General features: G+C 41.4%; 1 protein-coding gene across 9 annotated transcripts in view; it reads left to right on the forward strand.

The window, feature by feature from the left end:
- The window catches only part of ARHGAP24 (Rho GTPase activating protein 24), an 881574-nt gene that overhangs the window by 850572 nt on the left and 5584 nt on the right, over window positions 1–25418 (forward strand). For all 9 annotated transcript variants that reach the window (XM_024993366.2, XM_005208198.3, XM_059887611.1 and 6 more), the window contains 4 exon segments: window positions 14385–14517; window positions 15570–15643; window positions 18150–18271; window positions 23603–24680. In XM_024993366.2, coding sequence (XP_024849134.1) covers window positions 14385–14517; window positions 15570–15643; window positions 18150–18271; window positions 23603–24680 — 1407 coding nt within the window.

The following is a 25418-nucleotide window of genomic DNA, read 5'->3' on the forward strand; positions in this document are numbered from 1 at the left end:
AACCACCAAAGTTTCCTTACTATAACTTTGTTTTCTTATTAATGTCTTCAACACCGACTGGTTTTACATGTTGCTTATTTGCATATGTAGTACCTTAATGTGTATGTAGTATGTATATATATATATGTATATATAGTATGTAAATACACATGCAGAATCTCTGTGGTTTGCAAACAGACTATCTCTAATCATATCATTGGTGACCTTCAAATAATTCTTTAGGTTAATACTTATTCTAAGGAATTGTATACATTATAAATATGAATAGAGTCTTAGTTTAATAAAATCTTTGTGACTCTTTGACCTCAGATTTATTTTCTATGGGAAAAATGTATGGGAAAATTTTTTTCATAGCATATGACAAGAGTTTGTATGGTATTAATGTCATTTATGGGGCTTCCCAGGTGGCACAGTGGTAAAGAATCCACCTGCCAGTGCATGAGATGCAACAGACGTGGGTTTGATCCCTGGTTCAGGAAGATCCTCTGGAGAAGGAAATGGCAACCCCCTCCAGTATTCTTGCCTGGAAAATTCCATGGACAGAGGAGTCTGGTGACCTACAGTCCATGGGATCACAAAGAGTTGGACATGATTGAGCACGAGCACATGCACACACGTGTGCGCACACACACACACACAATGTCATTTATAGTAAAAGGATGCACCATGAGTGTTTGAATGTTACTTCCAAGTTAACTTTGGACATAACATTGGACCTTGGATCCCAAGTCATAAGAGCCATATTAACTCATTTTACTATATATGTTAATTAATTTTGTAACTGAAAACACTTTTTTTTCTTTCTAATTTTATTTTATTTTTAAACTTTACATAATTGTATTAGTTTTGCCAAATATCAAAATGAATCCACCACAGGTATACATGTGTTCCCCATCCTGAACCCTCCTCCCTCCTCCCTCCCCATACCATCCCTCTGGGTCGTCCCAGTGCACTAGCCCCAAGCATCCAGTATCGTGCATTGAACCTGGACTGGCAACTCGTTTCTTACATGATATTTTACATGTTTCAATGCCATTCTCCCAAATCTTCCCACCCTCTCCCTCTCCCACAGAGCCCATAAGACTGTTCTATACATCAGTGTCTCTTTTGCTGTCTCGTACACAGGGTTATTGTTACCATCTTTCTAAATTCCATATATATGCGTTAGTATACTGTATTTATGTTTTTCCTTCTGGCTTACTTCACTCTGTATAATAGGCTCCAGTTTCATCCACCTCATTAGAACTGATTCAAATGTATTCTTTTTAATGGCTGAGTAATACTCCATTGTGTATATGTACCACAGCTTTCTTATCCATTCATCTGCTGATGGACATCTAGGTTGCTTCCATGTCCTGGCTATTATAAACAGTGCTGAAAACACCTTTTTAAATTTATTTTTATTGAGATGTAATTGACATAAAACATGTTGTAAGTTTAAGGCATGCAGTGTTTGTTAAATATAACACAGATGTGCGTGTGTGTGTGCGCGCGCATGCGTGCGCACGCTAAGTCGCTTCAATCGTGTCCAATTCTTTGCAACCCCATAGACTGTAGCCCGCCAGGTCCCTCTCTCCATGGGATTCTTCAGGCAAGAATACTGGAGTGGGTTGCCGTGTCCTCCTCCAGGGGATCTTCCTGATTAGGGGACTGAAACCCTGACTCATGGGTCTCCTATATTGGCAGGGGGGTCCTTTACCACTAGTGCCACCTGGGGAGCCCATAACATATATATCAGAGCATGATTGCTGTTGTAGTGTTCAGTAGCACCTCACCAGGTCAGTTCAGTTCAGTCGCTCAGTCCAGCCCAACTCTGCGACCCCATGAACTGCAGCACGCCAGGCCTCCCTGTCCATCACCAACTCCCAGAGTTTACCCAGACTCACGTCCATTAAGTCGGTGATGACATCCAACCATCTCATCCTCTGTCATCCCCTTCTCCTCCTGCCCTCAATCTTTTCCAGCATCAGGGTCTTTTCCAATGAGTCAATTCTTTGCATCAGGTGGCCAAAGTATTGGAGTTTCAGCTTCAACATCAGTCCTTCTAATGAACAGCCAGGACTGATCTCCTTTAGGATGGACTGGTTGGATCTCCTTGCAATCCAAGGTACTCTCAAGAGTCTTCTCAAACACCACAGTTCAAAAGCATCAATTCTTCGTCACTCAGCTCACTTCATAGTCCAACTCTCACATCCATGCATGACCACTGGAAAAACCATAGCCTTGACTAGACGGACTTTTGTTGGCAAAGTAATGTCTCTGCTTTTGAATATGCTGTCTAGGTTGGTCATAGCTTTCCCTCCAAGGAGTAAGCACCTTTTAATTTCATGGCTGCAATCACCATCTGCAGTGATTGTGGAGCCCCAAAAAATAAAGTCTGCCAATGCTTCCACTGTTTCTCCATCTATTTGCCATGAACTGATGGGACCAGATACCATGATCTTAGTTTTCTGAATATTAGGCTTTAAACCAACTTTTTCACTATCCTCTTTCACTTTCATGAAGAGGCACTTTAGTTCTTTGCTTTCTGCCGTAAGGGTGGTGTCATCTGCATTACTGAGGTTATTTATATTTCTCCCAGCAATCTTGATTCCAGCTTGTGCTTCCTCCAGCCCAGTGTTTCTCATGATGTACTCTGCATATAAGTTAAATAAGCAGGGTGACAATATACAGCCTTGATGTACTCCTTGTCCTATTTGGAACCAGTCTGTTGTTCTATGTCCAGTTCTAACTGTTGCTTCCTCACCTGCATACAGATTTCTCAAGAGGCAGTTCAGGTGATCTGGTATTCCCATCTCTTTCAGAATTTTCTACAGTTTATTGTGATCCACACAGTCAAAGGCTTTGGCACAGTCAATAAAGCAGAAATTGCTGTTTTTCTGAAACTCTCTTGCTTTTTCCATAATCCAGCGAATGTTGGCAATTTGATCTCTGGTTCCTCTGCCTTTTCTAAAACCAGCTTGAACATCTGGAAGTTCATGGTTCACGTATTGCCGAAGCCTGGCTTGGAGAATTTTGAGCAGTACTTTACTAGCGTGTGAGATGAGTGCAATTGTGCAGTAGTTAGAGCATTATTTGGCATTACCTTTCTTTGGGATTTGAATGAAAACTGACCTTTTCCAGTCCTGTGGCCACTGCTGAGTTTTCCAAATTTGTTGATCTACCAGATCACATGATTATAATTTTTTTTTTTTAGTGAGAACAATTAAGATGTAGTCTCTTGGCAAACTTGACATTAATAATACAATATTGTTGACTGAATTCACTATGCTGTGTGTTAGATGTCCAGACCTTATCTACTATTAGCAGTTTAAGGTTTATTTAGGTTTTATGTTTTTATTATTGTTGGAATTGAAAGCCTATTTATGAATATGGTAGCCTTTTAAAAACAGAGTTATACTGTTGTGATATTGCTGTGAGGAAATGTCTCTGAATATTCTACATAAAGCCTTTTGAATGTCTAATTTGCATTAGCCTTTCCACTCCAGTGAAATGACCTTGGTGCTATAATGGAAAATGTTGGATTTTATTTTTATTTTTTAATCTAAATTTTTAACTTACTTAGAGAAAAAGAGTGTGGCTATTTATAAAGTGAAGCAATGTTCTCAAACAATAATCCCAACTGACTAAATGATGCCACCTCTAATGACTTGCCTATAAAATATGTATGTATGTTTCTCTGTGATATATATTTATCTTATATTCTTAAACATCCTCCCTTTGTATTCAAATGTATTCAAAACTATGCATGCATGCATTCTAAGTCACTTCAGTCCTGTCCAAACCTTTGTCACCCTATGGACCTTCCAGGCTCCTCTGTCCATGGGATTCTCCAGGCAAGAATACTGAAGTGGGTTGCCATTTCCTCCTCAAGGGGATCTTCCTGACCCAGGGATTGAACCTGTATCTCTTATGTCTTCTGCATTGGCAGGCAGGTTCCTTACCACTAGCGCCACCTGGGAAGGCCTCAAAAGCTATATGACAAGGCATTTTACTTGTCACTTATTATGTAGTTGGCAAAATGATTATCACCTATATATGTGTGTTTGGGGTCTAGGGTGGGAAGACAGGCTTATAGCAAAAAAGACCAATGCTGTTATATTAGTGGAAGTGAGTGATATGATCTTGAACTTGAGTAGTGTCAATAAAGACGGAATGGATTCATAAGGTACGACATCAGAATATATAGGATCCAGTTATTAGCATTTTTCAAACTTTCCAGATGGTTCCAAACTGCAGCTCAGTCTGAGAATCACTAGTCAGTCACTCTTAGATATAGAGTCTCAGGAAAAGCAAAATTTAGGTTGACTTCCAGGTTTCTTGCTTGTTTGTATGCATGGTGATGCCATTCATCATTGAGAAAATGGTAAAGAAAGAATTTTATTGCAAGATTTTTGCTGTTATCCAGCTTTGTTTATACAGAGTTCAGAGATGGTATGGGATGTCTAAGAATTCAGTGGAAAAGTCTGGTATGGAGATGTATACTCATAATCATTGTGGAGAAGTGATAATTGACCTCCTGGATTTAGCCACGGTGTGTACATAGAAAATAACACTTAGAGGCCAGCAGAGGGAAAAAGGCTTGGGGGCTGATTAGTAAGCAATGATGGCCAGAGAAGGAGAAGGCGAGTGAGGTGGCAAAAAATGAATGAAATTAGAGACTTACCCATGGGAAATATTTGTCAGAAATAGCAAATCAAGGAATATCCATGAATTTTTTTCTCATGTAGAAATATAGCTATTTTCATTTGAGTGGTCTATTATGTGGAATCATCAAGCTCAGATTTCTCAAAGGAATATCTTCCTACACCTACACTCAGAGTATTGCACATGTGTGTGCATACGTGTGTATGGTATGTTGGGTTGTATATCATGCTGTCATATATTCTTGTTATCTGATTTGTTGTTGTTTAGTTGCAGTCATGTCTGACTCTTAGTGACCCCATGGACTGCAGCACACCAGGCTCCCCTGTCCTTCACCATCTCCCAGAGCCTGCTCAAACTCATGTCCATTGAGTGATGCTATCCAACTATCTCGTCCCTTGTAGTCCCTTTCTCCTCCTGCCTTCAATCTTTCCCAGCATCTGGGTCTTTTCTAATGAGTCAGCCCTTTGCATCAGGTGGCCAAAGTATTGGGGCTTCAGCTTCAGCATTAGTCCTTCTAATGAATATTCAGGATTAATTTCCAGACTAGCTAACATTTTAAGGGAGGAGTCTATACACACATAAGTAATCGCATATGTGTAAGTAATTTAGAAGTAGGAAAAAAATGTCAACATGACAGTTTGGTTTGAGCATGAACAACATCTCCCATCACCATCCCTCCTACCTTTGTCATCAGGAACACTAGGGAGATGAGTATGTAATTAGGTCAGCTCTAATGGATGGTAGAGTAGCCAGATTTTAACATATGACATTACACATTAGAATTGCCTCCTTATTTGGAAGTTTTCCACCTCAAGTACATATTCTTTATTAAGAATCAACCTTGAGAATAGAGGAGCTCTTTAAAAAATTTCAATGCCCAAGCTTCACTTAGTCTAATTTAATCAGAATATATAAAAACCAATCATCAGTGTTTTTAAAAAGCTTTCCAGGGACTCCAGTGAACAACCAAGGCTGAGAATCACTTTCTTCTGTGTCACATTGGTTAATCTGGCAACATTTCCATAAACCCACATTATCTAAAAGCATGTTTCTGTCTTTCTGATGACATTTCATTACCTAGGACTCTGTCAATACCTTCATGGTTTTATAAGTAAGCTCCCCAGATGCAGATTTGGGAGTTACATTACAGCTTCCCAAGTGGCTCAGTGATAAAGGATCCACCTGCCAATACAGGAGATGCTAGAGATACAGGTTCAACCCCTGGGGTGGAAGATCCCCTGGAGGAGGAAATGGCAACCCACTTCATGTTCTTGCCTGGGAAATCCCATGGACAGAGAAGTCTGTCGGCTATGGTCCACGGGGTTGCAAAGAGTTGGACACAGCTGAGACACTGAGCAGGCTCGCATGCACGCAGGCTGCCTTAATAGAACACCACACACGGGGTGGTTTAAGCAACAAACATTTATTTTCTCACAGTTCTGGAGGCTGACAGTCGAAGACCAGGATACCAGCATGAGTGGGCTCTGGTGAAGACTCTCTTTTTGGCTTTTAGATGGCCACATTCTCACCCTGTACTCACCTGGCCTTTCCTTTTGCATGTGCACAAGAGCAAGTGGAGTTGGAAGCAAGCTTACCTGTGTCTTTTATTATAAAGACCCTAATCCCATCAAACCAGAGTCCCACCCTCATGACCTCATCTAACCCTAATTACCTCCCAAAGGTCCCATCTCCAAACGTCATCACATCGGAGGTTGAGATTTCAACATATGAATTTGGGGGAAACGTGTTCAGTCCATACAAGGGTCGTCATGCAGTTCTCTGCCATCGTCGCTTTTAAGCCTGGAGGCTTCTTGGAGACAAGCACTAATTCAGTGTGGTCCAGACGGATAAAACTGTCCTTTGGTGTTGTATGTAATTCAGCAGTGACTCTTACATAACTACAGTGAGGCGAGACAGTTTAACCAGATTCAGATTTCACTGCCAAAAAGCATACTGGTATCTGGTTATGACAGATACATTTAAAAAAAAGAAAAGCTAGAACAGAACCAGACTTTTCTTGTAAATGTTTAGTTTGGAACTGCCTGCTGCCTTTGGACTCACTTTTCCATGTCCTAGTGAATTTGGCGCACAGAACAGCGTGTAGTTTTAGACAGTTTGTTGGCAGGCTTCATCTTGGTAATGCTCCTGAATGTTTCAGTCTCATATACGTTCTCCCTGTGACTTGATGGGCATTACATTATTTTTTCTTAATTCCAAGCAGATCTTAGGTCATCTCACTATATGTGTTGCAAAGAACTTTGCAATAAGTGTAATAAATTTCCTGTGTGGGTACACTGGAAATTCATTTTAGTCACTTAAATTATGATGTGTTCTGTATCCACAGTGAAAAATTCCCACTTCTAATTTTGAGGCTTAAAAGTTTTAAGGTTTTGATCTGTGTGGTATTATACTTGTAATCACTGTGGCATTCTCCTTATCTGTGTGCATGATTCTGTTTATCAGGGAAGGTGGAAGTGGGGTTAGAGGATGAGCAAGAGGGATTGTTGTCAGATTCCTTTATCCCAGATTAGTCAAAGGCCTATATTGTACATAGATTATAAATAAACAAGCAAACTCTGGGAAGTATAAAAAGCTTCTTACAACCACACACCTGGCAGGGACTTTCCACCTGGAATATACAGAAAAAGTTTAAGTCAAATAAATGAAGCATGGTATGGAAACGTGTTGATGGTGATGAAAGTGAAAAGTGAAAGTCGCTCAGTCGTGTCCGATTCTTTGCGACCCCGTGGATTATACAGTCCATGGAATTCTCCAGGCTAGAATACTGGAGTGGGTGGCCTTTCCCTTCTCCAGGGGATCTTCCTAACACAGAGACTGAATCCAGGTCTCCCTCATTGCAGGTGGATTCTTTACCAGCTGAGCCAGAAGGGAAGCCCAAGAATAATAGAGTGGGTAGCCTATCCCTTCTCCAGCAGATCTTCCTAGCCCAGGAATCGAACCAGGATCTCCTGCATTGCAGGTGGATTCTTTACCAACTGAGCTATCAGGGAAGTTGATGGTAATGGGTTAGCAATATAAGCCCAAGGGGGACAAAAAAGATCTATGTTGTTCATGTCTGTTATACCTAGAATGGGGTGAAAGGCAGTAGACACTGTAGGTGTTCAAGAACTATTTGGTGAGTGAATGATAGAGCAATCTCAAAATGACCAAAGGAAGACCTGCAAGGATGTAAAATTGGGTCCTTTATAGAAAGTCACATGGAAATCAGGCTCGATTTTAAAAAACACCACAGAATCCAGAATTAAAGTCCAAGTCCAATCTAAGGTGAAACAAATTCCATCTGTTGAGCAATTAAGGGACATATGCTACAGAGAATCTTCTGGCCTGATAGCTCTTTCACTCGGGATCCCTGGGCCTGCCATGGTCTTTTTGCTTTCACTGGATATGAAGTGCGCAATTTTTAACTTAATTTCTGAAAACAGATTTTCCCACCAGGTGAGTGAAAAAGACCTGAGGTCTGGGTAATGAATTTACATTAGCACATAGTTTTGAATTTCTCCCAAGAGTGTGATTTTTAAACCACCCAAACCCCCACCTTGGGACTGCCTTAGTGGTCCAGTAAAAAAATGAACCTGCCAATGTGGAAGACGTGGGTTCGATCCCTGGTGGGAGAAGATCCCACATGCCGCAGGGTAACTAAGCCCATGTGCCACGGTTACTGAAGCCCAAACTCCAAAGCCCGAACTCGAAAGCAACAAGAGATGTCTCCGCAGTGAGAAGCCTGAGCGCTGCAACTGGAGAGTAGCCCCTGCTCGCCACAACTAGAGAAAGCTCGTGTGCAGCAGCGAGACCCAGGGCAGCCAAAAATAAATAAATAAAATATTTTTCAAAAGAGCTTCTTTAAAAAAAAAACAAAACCCCTCATATCTCAGTGATTAGCCCCAATTTGCTTTCTGTGCAGTTTCCTGTTTGTTTACCCAAGTGGAGTTTAAAAGGACCCACTCACTGGGCTACTCTGAGGACCTGAGAGAGGGACAGATGTGTATAAGTGTGTGCTGCTGCTATTGTTACTATTATTATTACTACTACTATTATTAACCAGTTTAGGGATTTTAACTCCCTATTGTATATCGACTCTTGTTCTAATACAGTCCATTCACTTTGTTGTAAGACATGATATATTTCTCTGAGGCAAAGAGTGTATCGCATGAGGTACTTTGAGCAATTAACGCATACCATGGATATGTACTTAACTGACTGTACATATTAAAGCAAATATTAATTAGGCAAAATAGGGGCTTTTCAGTAAGAGATACAAGGCTGCAGAGTTAGATGCAGGAGGTAGCTATTTGTAGAATGGATATACAAAGAGATTTTTCAGAGAAATATCAGATTTCCCCTTGCAGTGAGTAGCCTACTGGCAGTTAAGGAGGATGGACTGGGATCCTCTTGAGGTGAACTGGAACTGACAAACATGTTCCAGTCTTCCTGAAACAATTGTTTTCTTCCATTCAGTGGGAAAGTGAAAGTCACTCAGTCGTGTTCAACTCTTGGTGACCCCATGGACTATACAGTCCATGGAATTGTCCAGGCCAGAATACTAGAGTGGGTAGCCTTTCCCTTCTCCAGGGGATCATCCCAACCCAGGGATCGAACCCAGGTCTCCTGCATTGCAGGCAGATTCCTTACCAGCTGAGCCACAAGGGAAGTTCAGTGGGAAAAGGACAAAGCTAAAAATGAGAGCACAATGCAAAGGGAGAAGTCTCTATTTCTACAAAATAACCTAAATTTAGCAAAGCATCTCAAAAAGTCATAAATTTTTAAGTTGTTGCCTTTAAGCAAAAAAAAAAAAAATGTAATAGCCTTTACTAACTGAAATAAAAAATAACATATTTGTCATTTTTTTCTTACCATTTTTGTATAACTAGCAGAGTATAGGTATATACTTATAATGCTGGAAACTAATTAACGTATCACTTTAGGGAAGGAATAAAATAGTTATACCGGTTCACATCTCTTATCTTGATTCATAGCTCAGATATTTCTATTCCTGGAGCATTACTGCAGCTTTGGTGCTAAGAAAATTGCTGGTGGGTGAAGAATGATTCTGCGCTGTTTCATCCTTCACAGTTTTCACACCATTGCCATTAGTCTGACTTTGCTTTCGCGCCACCTACTGTTCAAAGGTCCTCACTGCTACAGCTCAACTTTATCGTGGAAACACAAAAAGATGTCTTCAAAATGTATTTCTTGTTTATCATTATTGTCTCATGTATTTATTGCATTTAATTCACATTTTTATATATTCTATTTATATGAGCCTATAAATTATACTTGATATACTCCACATATTGAAATTACGCACATGGGCTCAGTGGCTCTGGTGTGTGCACCTCTTTCTGACCTCATAGACTGTACACACCAGGCTCCTCTGTTCATGGAATTACCCAGGCAAGTATGTTGGAGTGGATTGCCGTTTGCTTCTCTAGGGGATATTCTGTACACAGGGATCAAATCCAAGTCTCTTATGTCTCCCTCACTGGCAGATGGATTCTTTACCATTGAGCTACCTGGGAAGCCCCATTGAACTTATACTTATTTTATATTATTTTGGTATTCTTTGCTGTGCTTTTTCTCTAATGCTACTAGAAGGAGCATTAACTTTGAAGGCAACACAACCCAACAACCCAGTCACGGATTGGATTGGATTAGAGTGGACTAGATATGAATAGAATCATAAAATGGAAATCCTTAATTGCAATAATAGATGTCACTGCATATCCTGCCCCAGGTTGTGGTTCTGTTAATGCTCGTGACTGAGCTTTCAAGTGTCTGGTGCTTTACTGCATATCTAGAGGCAGGAAGAAACACAAGCTGGAATCAAGATTGCCGGGAGAAATATCAATAACCTCAGATATGAAGATGACACCACCCTTATGGCAGAAAGTGAAGAGGAACTAAAAAGCCTCTTGATGAAAGTGAAAGTAGAGAGTGAAAAAGTTGGCTTAAAGCTCAACATTCAGAAAATGAAGATCATGGCATCTGGTCCCATCACTTCATGGGAAATAGATGGGGAAACAGTGGAAACAGTGTCAGACTTTATTTTGGGGGGCTCCAAAATCACTACAGATGGTGACTGCAGCCATGAAATTAAAAGACGCTTACTCCTTGGAAGAAAAGTTATGACCAACCTAGATAGCATATTGAAAAGCAGAGACATTACTTTGCCAACCAAGGTCCATCTAGTCAAGGCTATGGTTTTTCCAGTGGTCATGTATGGATGTGAGTGTTGGACTGTGAAGAAAGCTGAGCGCCGAAGAATTGATGCTTTTGAACTGTGGTGTTTGAGAAGACTCTTGAGAGTCCCTTGGACTGCAAGGAGATCCAACTAGTCCATTCTAAAGGAGATCAGCCCTGGGATTTCTTTGGAAGGAATGATGTGCTAAAGCTGAAACTCCAGTACTTTGGCCACCTCATGTGAAGAGTTGGCTCATTGGAAAAGATTCTGATGCTGAGAGGGATTGGGGGCAGGAGGAGAAGGGGACGACAGAGGATGAGATGGCTGGATGGCATCACCGACTCGATGGATGTGAGTCTGAGTGAACTCTGGGAGTTGGTGATGGACAGGGAGGCCTGGCATGCTGCGATTCATAGGGTCGCAGAGAGTCGGACATGACTGAGCGACTGAATTGAACTGAGAGAAACACAGAGGGGCTTTGGACTGTATGAAATAGAGTAATTTACCAGAAAAGAAAAAAAAAAAAAAAACACTAGTGTCTTTTATTTTGCTTTACCATTAAGACTATTTTATGTATATCTTTTCAAAAAATATTTTGGAAAGTATTTTTAGGAATAAGTGAACTTGAACACAGTTTTCAAGATGTCCCAGAAACATGATTTTTATTTTCTTTACTAGCCTTTAAGATGGTTTCTACATTGTCTATTAGAAACTTAATAGAAAAAAAAATCATTTCTGTAATTATGAAAAGAATAAAATTGGTTAAAGACATGTCCTATGAGAACACCCCCATCATTTTAGCATCTGTAAAATGGTTGACAGTATATCCTACTTGCCCCAACTGGCTCTGATGTTAAAATGGAAAACCTCAGCCCTTGCCCTGTCTAATTCTGAGGTAGGTGAAGTCCCGTGATCTTTGAAGATGCTCCCTTCTGCTCAGACTTCATCCTCTGACCTCTGTTCTCCCTTAGCTTATTGTCAGTTTCCCACTTTGGGCTCTGTTTACCTGCCTTGCTTTAATCAGAATGGCTTCTTTTATTCTTCATTCTCAGTTCATTCTTACACTCTCTCACATCTTAGCCTCAACATCACTTCCTCAGAGAAGCCCTTCAATTCCTGAATTAGTCTTTTTTTGCTATTAGATGGCACCCAATACTTTTCCTTATTATCATTCACACACTTTGCAGTTAGATACTTGTGTTATTGACTTTATTTTTCTGGGCTCCAAAATCACTGCAGATGGTGATTGCAGCCATGAAATTAAGATGCTTACTCCTTGGAAGGAAAGTTATGACCAACCTAGACAGCATATTAAAAAGCAGAGACATCACTTTGTCAACAAAGGTCTGTCTAGTTGAGGCTGTGGTTTTTCCAGTGGTCATGTATGGATGTGAGAGTTGGACTATAAAGAGAGCTGAGTGCCAAAGAATTGATGCTTTTGAACTGTGGTGTTAGAGAAGACTCAAGAGTCCCTTGGACTGCAAGGAGATCCAACCAGTCCATCCTAAAGGAAATCAGTCCTGGGTGTTCAGTGGAAGGACTGATGTTGAAGCTGGAACTCCAATACTTTGGCCACCTGATGCGAAGAGCTGACTCATTTGAAAAGACCCTGATGTTGGGAAAGATTGAGGGCAGGAGGAGAAGGGAATGACAGAGGATGAGATGGTTGGATGGCATCACAGACTCAATGGACATGGGTTTGGGTAAACTCCGGGAGTTGGTGATGGACAGGGAGGCCTGGTGTGCTGCGGTTCATGGGGTCGCAAAGAGTCGGACACGACTAAGCGACTGAACTGACTGACTGACTTGTGTTATTAGGGCTTTCCAGGTGGCACTAGCAGGAAAGAACCCACCTGCCCATGCAGGAGACATAAGAGACATGGGTTTGATCCCTGGGTAGGGAAGATCCCCTGGAGGAGGGCATGGCAACCCACTCTAGTATTCTTGCCTGGAGAATCCCATGGACAGAGGAGCCTGGCGGGCTACGATCCTTTGGGTTGTGAAGAGTCGAACACAACTTAAGGGACTTAGCCTGCATGCACCTGTGTTACCTACTTTCTGTCTCCTGCTCCCACCAGATTATAAATTATAAGCAGGCTAGAATATTCCTTAGGGTCCTAGCCATTGTGTTTTCTGTAATTTCCATTACAGAATAGATGCGGGGGAAATAGTTGAGGAAATCAAGCTGAGAGTCCAAAATTGAGAACTGAGATGCCCATTGTTTCAGTCCATGTAGAACTGTGACGTCAACTCTGCTTCTATGTCACCCTTGGGGCAAGAGAATAGTCACGGAGGCAGGAAGTCCCAGGGCCTGGATCCCAGCTTCTGAAGGAAGACCTTTCAGCGACTCATCACTTCCCGAAGCAGAGTCACAGAGTGCAGTGTTTGTTCCCACAGCTTACAGAATCCCTGGTCTTGCTCACCACCGCTCTTCCCACTTCCTGGGAATCAATTGACCTTTCCCCCTCCCCCTGACCACCACCTCTCCTTCCCATGCTCCTTTTCCCCACCAGCCCCCAAGAAGCAAAGCAAAAGGAAACCAAAAAATCCCCAAAACAAACAACTGCCTCTTCCTATCTCTGCTCTCAGCCATCTTCATGGATTAACAGGGATACAGAGAAAAAAATATAAATTAATATTTCAGGAGATTATCCTGTTACTCTGGTATTCAGCAGAAAATAAAAATAAATTTTGCACGTTACACAGAGGACACGTTGAATTTTCAGTGCTTATTTTTGTAGCACCTCCCTTTGCTTTCTAAAAGACTCTAAGGATTCGCAGCTATCTTAGATTATTAGACAAGCAATCATGCTGAGAACAACCATCTTTAAAATGAACTTTTTTAAAAAGCTAGAACATGCCATACTAAACTTTATGTGTCTATAACCAATCACCAATGTCTTCTAGAGAATAAGAAATGAATTTAGGATCCAGAGATAATTAATTTTATATTAATTAATATACACATAGGACTTTCCCAGTGGCTCAGTGGTAAAGAATCTGCCTGAAATACAGGAGGTGTGGAGACAGAGCTTTGATCTCTGGGTCAGGAAGATCCCCTGGAGTAGGAAATGGCAACCCATGCCAGTATTCTTGCCTGGGAAATTCCATGGACAGAGGAATCTGGTGGGACAGGGATCACAAAGTGTTGGAGATAACTGATCACACACATATGTAGACTGGGCATTTGGGGTATGCTGCATTATGTTTTATTTAAAATCTGGTACATATATTCTCATTGTTTTATGAAAGTAACATTCTTGCTTAACATCAGATACACACAAAATATGAGTGTTTACACTTTTGAATATTTTCAAACCACACTGAGGATTCCAAGTCCCTCTAGGTCCTTCTCTTCCCCACCTGTAGTAGCATCTAATAGGCGTTACCTAAGTATGTGCCTCTTGAAAGCTGGATTGACTAATTTAATTGCCAACAGAATACAGAAGTCTGACTCTTAGATGTATATTTGATGAAAAATGAATCAAATAGTATAAACTTCACTCCATAAAAAATCTCCATACTTCTATCCCCACAGCAACACAGATGTACACACAGTGGCATCACTTCTTAAACTGTATCTCCGAGAACTCCCAGAACCGGTTATTCCTTATGCCAAGTATGAAGACTTCTTGTCCTGTGCCAAACTGCTCAGCAAAGAAGAGGAAGCTGTAAGTCAATGCAACTATTTCTTAAAATGCTATTATTTGGGGGGTTTGTCAGTATTCCTTGTCTTTAACCTGTAAATTTTCCTTTGCCCTGTTTTTGGATTGTTTTCCACTATGCTAAGTATTGACATTACACACAGTTAGATTGTTATACATGTTAGATTTTTACACAGTTAGATTTTTACATTTGGGCTTCCCTAGTGGCTCAGCTGGTAAAGAATCTGCCTGCAATGTGGGAGACCTTGGTTCGATCTCTGGGTTTGGAAGATACCCTGCAGAAGGCAAAGGCTACCCACTCCAGTATTCTGGCCTGGACAATTCCATGGACTGTATAGTCCATAGGGTCGCAAAGAGTTGGACGCAACTGAGTAACCTTCCCTTTCACTAACACAGGTCCCATTTATAATCCTCTCTCTCATCAAGAAGGAAAGTAGAGCTGAAGAAATGAAATCAGCACTCCTTGCCACACTGCCCTCTAAATGCTAAAAATTGGAAGGACTCTCACTATACTAAGGCTACTAAGTTTAAGTTTTGTGGTTTGCTAAGTGAAGTCGTTCAGTCGTGTCCGACTCTTTGCGACCCCATGGACTGTAGCCCACCAGGCTCCTCCCTCCATGGGATTCTCCAGGCAAGAGTACTGGAGTGGGTTGCCATTTCCTTGTCCAGGGGATCTTCCCAAGCCAGGGATCAAACCCAGGTCTCCCGCATTCCAGGCAGACGCTTTAACCTCTGAGCCACCAGGGAAGCCCCAAATAACCTAACTGTAAATAAGGCTATTTTTCCTTTTCAGTCAGTTGTGAACAAATGTTAAAAATGGTAAATCTGTTTCTCCACAAATAGTACTCACAGAGATATTTGAGATGCTTTCACATCTTTTGAAAATATTTCTGAAATGCTCTCTGTGATAGTGGCAAGTTTTTAAGACAGGATCCATCACTGGTAATAGGTGAAACTAACAAGAACAAAACAAAACAAAAAGCTGCATGCCCCTTTCCCATGTGCTTCCATTCCAAGGTCAACACTTAAATAACATGCATTCTCTTCTTTATACTCAGGGTGTTAAAGAATTGGCGAAGCAAGTGAAGAGTTTGCCGGTGGTCAATTACAACCTTCTCAAGTATATTTGCAGGTAAGAATTATCCTAAAGACTAAATGGAATTTTAAAAGACTGTATTTACACTGACAATAGTCCATTTTGACAATGAATAAAAATCAGTTGGGTTTCCCTGGTGGCTCACTGGTAAAGAATCTGCCTGCCAATGCAGGAGATGCAGGAGACACAGGTTTGATCCCTGGGTTAGGAAGATTCCCCTGGAGGAGGAAATGGCCACCCACTTCAGTATTCTTTGCTGGATAAGCCCATGAACAGAGGAGCTTGACAGGCTGCAGTTCATGGGGTCACAAAGAGTTGGACATGACTTAGTGACTAAAATAACAAAACAACAAAATCACTTAACCGCTCCGAGCTCCAGTGTTGGCCTCTGTAAAATTAAGAGGTTTGACAAGGTGATCTCAAAAGTTTCTCTGAGCACTAAAATTGCTTGATTTTGTAATCTGTTGTTTCTGAAGTCTCTTTGACCTCTACATGTTGAAGATATGTGGCTTTGAACTTCCATCGAAGTTGTACCATGTACCATTGTTTAACAGAATGAGCCTGTATCTTGGCATGAGAATCATTTATCTAGGAGTCCAGATTCTACCACTGACTTCTTACATGATGTTATGCAATTTTCTTCTCCTCTTTGAGACTAAGAGTCCTAATAGATAAAAGGGTAGTGAAAACACACATTTCACATGATTGTTTTAAAAATTAAAGTATATTACACTATTGATACTATGTATAAATAAGTAATGAGAACCTACTCTGTAACACAGGGAACTCTACTCAATCCTCTCTGGTGACCTAAATGGGCAGGAAATCCAAAACAGAGGGGATATATGTGTATATGTATAGCTGATTCACTTTGCTATACAGCAGAAACTATTACAACATTGTAGAGCAACTATACTCCAATACATTTTTAAAATTTTATATGCATATATATTTATACATATGATGAATGTTATTATATTATTCGTTCCCATTTTTCTCAAGGCTCACTGAAGAAAACACTGTAACTCAGTTTTGCTAGAACACTAATTGTGCCTCAAAATACTCTCTGTCAATGACCATGTTTAAGGCCAGGGATGGCATGTCCCGTGTCTGTGCTGCTACTTAAGAAATCAAGTATATATGATTGAAACACATTGAATTTATTTTTTAAAATGTTATTGGAGTATAGTGGAAATACATTAAGCATATTAAATTTAAATAAAGAGATGAATGATTAATAAAGGCTTCCCCGGTGGCACAATGGTAAAAGATCTGCCAGACAACAGGAAGAGCAAGATCAGGAAGATCCCCTGGAGAAGGCGATGGCACCCCACTCCAGGATTCTTGCCTAGAAAATTCCATGGACAGAGAAACCTGACAGGCTACAGTCCATGGGGTCGCAAAGAGTTGGACACGACTGAGTGAGCACACCAAACTACTAATTTCATCTATTTCAAATAATAAGTGGTAGTTTGACTTTTTGCCCTTCGATTTTGCTGTAATTTAGGATGTATAAGAGTAGTGAACATGTGGAAATAGGCACCTTTTTAGAAACTCATGAGATAGTCATCAACAGCCCAGACTCTAGGGTAAGAGCACCTGGGTTCAGGTCTCAGTCCTGCCGCTTATTAACTCTGTGTCCTTGGAGAAGTTTCTTAACCTCTCTGGTGCCTCATGTGTCTTATCTGTAAAGTGGAGATAATAATAGTATTTAGCTCACTCAGAGATGCTATGAGAATTTAATAAGCTAGCACAATGACTGGCACAGAATGAAATATATTATTTTAAATAACACACAAAGTAAGTTTTCTAAAAATATTTTTCTTGCTTCTTCTTTGTCTCATTAGTACAATTAATAAGCCATGAATTAATAGAAGCTCTTGTAGTACTGAAGAGGGGATGGGAAATGAACAAAAGCTGAAAGATTAAAGAAACAATCTCTGCTACTAAAATCATTCCAGGAAAGGACTGTTTCATGGCTCTTATTCTTTAGCACCTAACAAGTTAAAACAATTTGTGTTTGCAGTTTCTCATATCAATAGAACCGAGGTTTTAATTTAAACCATGTTTAATGTCACTTTTTTAATAGACTATAAATTTGAGGCTCACAAATTGACCCACAAGGGGGATTGATTCCTCTTCTCAGAAATAAGAGATTGTACCAGACAAGCTTATTTTTATAGTTCTCCAATTAAATATGTATATAAATTGGATATTTACTTAGAGATAAGAAAGAAATTCATATTCTTGAATCTCAAGTCCACAATAGCATTATTCAAACACAGTCGTTCCTGTGACTGACAGGGGAAACCAAGCCAGGCCAGAGCAGATATTTTATATGATCCCTTATGATTCTGATACTTAAAAATTTGCAATATATATTCTTCACATTTGGCAGAGAGATGTTTGAATTTCTAAATGACTGTGTGTCCATGATCATCTTTGAACAGACTCCAGTTCATAAATTTCCCAATAACCCATTTTTTTTTCCACTGACAAATTTGATCCCATTGTGTTTTGTTCATACTCTTTTACTCAACAGGTTCTTGGATGAAGTGCAGTCCTATTCAGGAATTAACAAAATGAGTGTGCAGAACTTGGCCACTGTCTTTGGCCCTAATATCCTGCGTCCCAAAGTGGAAGATCCCTTGACCATTATGGAGGGTAAGTGAATTACTATCATATATCGTCATCAGAAGAACAGTCAGTTGTCTCTTGATTGTCCTGAAGCTATTCTCCTGTGAGGAAACAAAGGAAGTAAGTGAACCCATGGTAATTTCATTTACGGACTCAAGTTCTTCAAATGTAAAACCTTCTTTTGAGAGCCAGGCATTTTTTGAGGAGTTTACTAAACATAAGTTACTAAGCATTTCCTCCATATTTTCATGAGAATTAACAGAACTTGCATAAATCATCTGTAAAATATCACACAAGAACTGGAAAAGTCTACTTCACTTTCTGAGTTGGATGCAATTTTCTGAAACCTCAAATAGTTATGCTTCTAAGTTAATATATTTTTATTAGTTCTCGTTTTTTGGACTGACTTCAAGAGGCAGAAAACATGGGCCTCTAAGACAATGCTGCTTATTTACTTTGGGTTGAAACATGAAGAATTTCTTGTTTTCTATACTACAAGATACCTCAATTTATTTATCACAATGAGAGGTTACTTCTATTTATTTTCAGCAGGTCTCCTTGCTAGAGTACCATTCTTTCTTGTAGGCATTAGTAGCAGCACTGATGTGCAGGTCTTGGCGAGCTTTGAGAGTAAGATTAGAGGATGGGAAACTCAAGTAAGCAGCATTAAAGAGCAAACTAGACACAGATATTATTCCGAGATCTGGAGAGGATATCCATTAAGTCTTTACCTAAGAATTGATTTATGCTTGCAGGAGGGGACTCTGTGCTACTTTATGGGGAAGAGTACCAGAAATCAGTTGTCTGAGGCTTTCCTGGGCCTCACACCAAGCTTGAAATAAGTGTATTTCCCACAACCAGAGTAGAAAATCCTGACATCGAGGCATTGCATAGAGTCCTCAGGAGGGTCTTACCTTGGTGATCATGTTAAAAGTTATGGACCAAGCTCTACAAAGCTTTTAAAAGAAATCCTAATGATTCAATAGAGGATTGAGGAAGAAAAGAAGGAGGAATAATTGGAGCACAAAGGATTTTCAGGGCCATGAAACTATTCCATGTGATACTGTAATAGTGGATATATGACACTGTGCGTGTGTCAAAACCCAGATCACACAGAGAGTGATTTTAATATAAACTATGCATACATGCATGCTAAGTTGCTGCAGTTGTGTCTGACTCTTTGCAACCCTATGGACTGCAGCCTGCCAGGCTCCTCTGTCCATGGGATTCTCCAGGCAAGAATACTGGAGTGAGTTGCCTTGCCCTCCTCCAGGGGATCTTCCTGACCCAGGGATCGAACCTGCATCTTGTACAGCTCCTGTACTGTAGGCAGATTCTTTACTGCTGAGCCACCAGGGAAGCCCAATATAAACTATAGACCTTAGTTAATAATCATAATATATCAATATTGGTTCATCAATGGAAACTAAAACTGGGCTTCCCTCAGATGGCAAAGGATCTGCCTGCAATGCAAGAGACCTGGGTTCGATCCCTGGGTCAGGAAGATTCCCCGGAGAAGGGAATGGCTACCCACTCCAGTATTTTCGCCTGGAGAATTCCATGGTGGGCTACAGTCCATGGAGTCACAAAGAGTCAGACATGACTGAGCGACTAAGGCACACTCAGCAATAAAAAGGATGAGCTACTGATGCATGAATAATAATATGGGAAAATGACAAGAACCTTATGCTAAGTGATAAAAGACCTGACTCTATAATTGTGTTTATATGAAATTCTAGAAAAGAAGAAAAGTATAGTGACAGAAAGGAGATCAGTGGTTGCCATGGGTAGGGGATTGGCTACAAAAGGACACAAGGAAATTATCTATAAAATGGTTAGATAGTGTTTCCAGGACTGTCGTTTGTCAAAATTTATCATATACCTCACAGATATCTTGTACATGTACTGAAGGATACGTGTGCAAAGCAATTCATTGCAAAAAATACAAATTGAAACTACATTTTATAGAATGCTCTGTGTGTGTGTGTGTGTGTGTGTGTGTATTTGTTTAGTCATTCAGTCGTGTCCAATTCTTTGTGACCGCATGGACTGTAGACGGCCAGGCTTCTCTGTCCATAGGATTCTCCAGGCAAGAATGCTGGAGTGGGTTGCCATGCCCTTCTCCAAGGGATATTCCCAATCCAGAGATCAGACCCAGGTCTCCCGCATATATATTAAAGTACCTAGGTACCTTCGAAGGAAAACTGAATTCTTATCCAGTTCTTATGAAGACTCAAGTGCTCGTAGTATGGTATTAAATTCAACCTGTATAAAATTATATGAGCCTGGGGGAATTGTTGAAACATGTAGTCCAGTGGGACTCCCAAATCTGCATGGATTCTTCAGATTGGCCTGGTGATCACAACCGCTCTGGAGTCATATAATTTTATACATCACCTCTCCGAACCTCAATTTTCTCATTTGAAAAACATTAAGTCTTATCTCAGAGCCTTGAATGCATGCTAAATCACTTCAGTCATGTCTGACTCTTTGCAAGCCTATAGACTGTAACCTACCAGGCTCCTCTGTCCATGGGATTCTCCAGGCAGGAATACTGGAGTGGGTTGCTATGCCTTCCTCCAGGGGATCTTCCTGACCCAGGGATCAAACCCATGTCTCTTATGTCTCCTGCAGAGGGAGCAGGTTCTTTACCGCTAGTGCTACTTGGAAGCCTTCTCAAAGCCTTATGAGAATATTAATTTAGAAGATGTTTAAGTGAAACATTTCCACCTAATACAGTTTCTCAAACTCTAACACACACAGGAACCACCTAGGGATATTGTTGACATGCAACTTATGATTCAGGAGGTCTGTGTGCAGCCCACTAGGCAATACCAAGGCTACTATTCTGTTATCACTGTTGTCTTATCATCTGGGGGCTGGTTGCTGCTGCTGCTAAGCTGTTTCAGTCATGTCCGACTCTGTGTGACCCCATAGATGGCAGCCCACCAGGCTCTGCCGTCCCTGGGATTCTCCAGGCAAGAACACTGGAGTGGGATGCCATTTCCTTCTCCAATGCATGAAAGTGGAAAGTGAAAGTGAAGTCGCTCAGTCATGTCCGACTCTTCTCGACCCCATGGACTGCAGCCCACCAGGTTCCTCGGTCCATGGGATTTTCCAGGCAAGAGTACTGGAGTGGGGTGCCATTGCCTTCTCCAGGGGGCTGGTTAGAAACATAAAATCTCATGCCCTACTCAACATCTACATTTTAACAGAATCTCCAGATAATTTGTATGAACACTTATGTTTGAGCAACACTGGCCAGCATCAGACCTGACACATTGCTGATTCCTGATCTAAATATGTTAGAAGTTTTGAATCATGACAGAAGTGTGCAGGATATAGATGGATATAACACATTTCTTCCTATTCAGAATTTGAGTTAGGCCAGTAAGTCTCCCATTCTTTACCAAGGGGCCCTCTGTGCTTGTTGGGCCAGACTTTTGACACTCAGCCAGGCAGTTTACAACTTTGCTTTAGCATTCTGGTCCTGCTTGTGCAGAGCTCCAACATCAGCTGGAGATGAGACCTTGGGGACTTTCAGCTCTCTCCCGAGTGTGCACACAGCCCTAGGTATACATAGAACCCTATGCATACATGTACATAATCTTCTAAATCTTCAAGTATATAGCAGAGATTTCAACACCTCCTATAGAAATCTCTTCAGATTTTCCTTCTAAGCTTTTTGTTTAGCCTGTTGTTTTGTCTTCAACAGTTATCCACTTGCTTCAGTCAAACATGCTTTTTTTTTCCCTCTGTTATTCTATTTTATACCTTTTTGAGTACATATAGTATGATTTTTATTTATTTTTTACTTTATTATTTATTTTTATTTTTTAATATGAACTTATTTATTTTAATTGGAGGTCAATTACTTTACAATATTGTATTGGTTTTGCCATACATCAATATGAATCCGCCACAGGTATATACATGTTCCCCATCCTGAACCCCCCTCCCTCCTCCCTCCCCGTACCATCCCTCTGGGTCATCCCAGTGCACCAGCCCCAAGCATCCTGTATCATGCATGAAACCTGGACTGGCGATTCATTTCATATATGATATTATACATGTTTCAATGCCATTCTCCCAAATCATCCCACCCTCTCCCTGTCCCACAGAGTCCAAACATGCTTTTAAATGAAAAAGCCCCTAATTGTTTTTGACAAATGCCCCTGAGAAATGTTGCTAATTCTAGTCAACTCCTTAGTCAGATAAAATGAAGACAAGCCTCTTGAGTGGGGTCTTCCAGGGAACCACCAAACAAGTCAAATTACAATTCTTTGGGAAGGCGGCTTTGAAGGAGTTCCAAACCAGCTTTTTCCATTCCAGTCGCTGCCTCACTTCTGGTTCCCGCTAAGATTGAGCGTTGTTGGTTTTCAAGGCTACTGCAGAAAGGAGGATGGGAATAGGGAGAGTTAAAACACTACAGAGCTTGCTGTTCTTCACCAAGAGTCAACAACTTTTTAAAAAATTAACACTCTCCAGATTACAGCAAGCCTTTCATTAATTTCCAAATTTCTGAATATATTGACTGGGAACATTTTTGCCAGTTACTTTTACGGAAGAGAGCATTCTCGTATGTCTTTATTACACCATTCTGGCTAATGTCACTTAAAATGCCCTAAAACTTTTGAATGCTGAGCAAGAGTTGTATGGAACTTTATTGACTTGCTATATTATGAAGACAGACCACATATCCACTAGAGATTGTCGAAGGTTCCACTTCAAGGTGCCATTAAAATGTCTTGATATTTTGAGGCAGTTAGATGAGAGATCACAGTGACTTCTTCTAAGAAAGATTTTTCATAATTAAATGTCAAACTTACAAGAAGTGGTGTGTGCCGATTAGAAGCCTGTTCTTTGGAACTAGTTAATTCTGGTTTTAAGCTCTTCTTTTTCTCCTTCATAGCTTGGGACATTGGTCAAGTTACTTAACCTTTATTAGATAGTGATAATAACAGTATCTATTCATAAATTGTACAAAATTCAACTAAACTAACAAAAGTAAAGTGCTTAGTACAGTTCACGTTAAATGTTCAAGAAGTTTTTAGCTGCAATTGCTATTGTCTCCCTAACCTGGAGAAGAAAATGGCAACCCACTCCAGTATTGTTGCCTGGAAAATCCATGGACAGAGGAGACGGGTGGACTACATTCCATGGGGTCACAAAGAGTTGGACACTACTCAGTGACCAAACAACAACAATTGCTATTGTCATCATTAAAAACGTAGTTTGGCACCGCTAATAATAATGCCGAATGTGCACCTAAATATGGCTCTTTAAAAGTGACTTTCAAAATAGGAGATAAATCAAAACTGTTTTGCTCATACTCCTTTGCTTTCTTTGCAATTCCAGGCACTGTGGTGGTTCAACAGCTGATGTCAGTGATGATTGGCAAACATGATCGCCTCTTCCCCAAAGATGCAGAGCTGCAAAGCAAGCCCCAGGATGGCGTGAGCAACAACAACAATGACCTTCAGAAGAAAGCCCTCATGGGGCAGCTACAGAACAAGGAGAACAATAATACCAACGACAGTCCCGTAAGGCGGTGCTCTTGGGACAAGCCTGAGTCTCCCCAAAGAAGCAGCATGGATAATGGATCCCCCACAGCTCTGCCAGGCAGCAAAACCAACAGCCCCAGGAACAGCATCCACAAGCTGGATGTCTCTAGAAGCCCCCCTCTCATGGTCAAAAAGAATCCCGCCTTCAACAAGGGCAGTGGGATTGTCACCAATGGGTCCTTCAGCAGCAGTAACGCTGAAGCACTCGAGAAAGCCCAGACCACTCCCAATGGGAGCTTACAGGCCAGAAGGACCTCTTCCCTGAAGGGGTCTGGTACCAAAATGGGCACCCACAGCGTGCAGAACGGAACCGTGCGCATGGGCATCTTGAACTCTGATACCCTGGGGAACCCCGGGAATGGCCGCAGCATGAGCTGGCTGCCCAATGGCTACGTGACCCTGAGGGATAATAAGCAGAAAGAGCAAGCAGGAGAGTCGGGCCAGCACAACAGGCTCTCCACCTACGATAACGTCCACCAGCAGTTCTCGGCGATGAGCCTCGACGACAAGCAGAGCGTCGACAGCGCCACCTGGTCCACTTCCTCCTGTGAGATCTCCCTGCCCGAGAACTCCACCTCCTGCCGCTCCTCCACCACCACCTGCCCGGAGCAAGACTTTTACGGTGGGAACTTTGAGGACCCCGTTTTGGATGGGCCCCCGCAGGACGACCTCTCCCACCCCGCGGACTATGAAAACAAAAGCGACCGGAGGAGTGTGGGCGGCCGCAGTAGTCGGGCCACCAGCAGCAGCGACAACAGTGAGACCTTCGTTAGCAACAACACCAGCAACCACAGCGCCCTGCACAGCTTAGTGTCCAGCCTGAAACAGGAAATGACCAAACAGAAGATAGAGTATGAGTCCAGGATAAAGAGGTGAGGAAAACCTGGAGCCCCTAGTGGCCAGAGAGGGTGCGACAGCCTCCTGTGAGGCTCGCCCGGGTTAAATCCGCTAACTCCAGTCAGAGACCTGGGTTCAGGTCCTACTTTCGCCATTTGTAAGCTGTGGGACTCAGGGAAAGTTCCCTTCATCTCTGTGAGTCTCAGCTTGCCAATGTGAAAATTTTTAAACTCTAGTAGTAATCTACCTCAAGGTGAAAATTGCTCAGATGTGTCCAACTCTTCTTTCATGGGGATTCTCCAGGCAAGAATACTGGAGTGAGTTTCTATTTCCTTCTTCAGGGGATCTTCCCAACCCAGGGATCCAACCCGGGTCTCTTGTGTTGCAGGCAGATTCTTTACCAACCTCAAAATCATGTTAAGAAATCATTACACATTGTCCCCAGGACAGAGCAGATGCTCAGTAATTCTACCTCTTGTTATTAGTAAAAGCATGGATTTAGGTTCAAAAGCTGGGGAGAGGAGTGGGAAGGGATGTCTGGAGAACAAGGAGTTCATTATCACAGGAAGAGGATGAAATGAGAGTAAATAGAAGTTGGAAAATAAACAGATCTTTGTTGTTCATTATGTCCATGGTTGAATGCTTGGGGTTAATGCTTGTCTGCTGTCGCCCAGGCTCAGACCAGGCCACAAGGATTCAGCAGTGAGTAAAGAAGACAAAAATTCAGCCCTTGAGGAACAGGCTTGCAGTCCCCTGGAAGAGATAGATAAATA

This window comes from Bos taurus, chromosome 6, assembly GCF_002263795.3.
Source record: "Bos taurus isolate L1 Dominette 01449 registration number 42190680 breed Hereford chromosome 6, ARS-UCD2.0, whole genome shotgun sequence".
In the NCBI taxonomy this organism is placed as follows: domain Eukaryota; kingdom Metazoa; phylum Chordata; class Mammalia; order Artiodactyla; family Bovidae; genus Bos; species Bos taurus.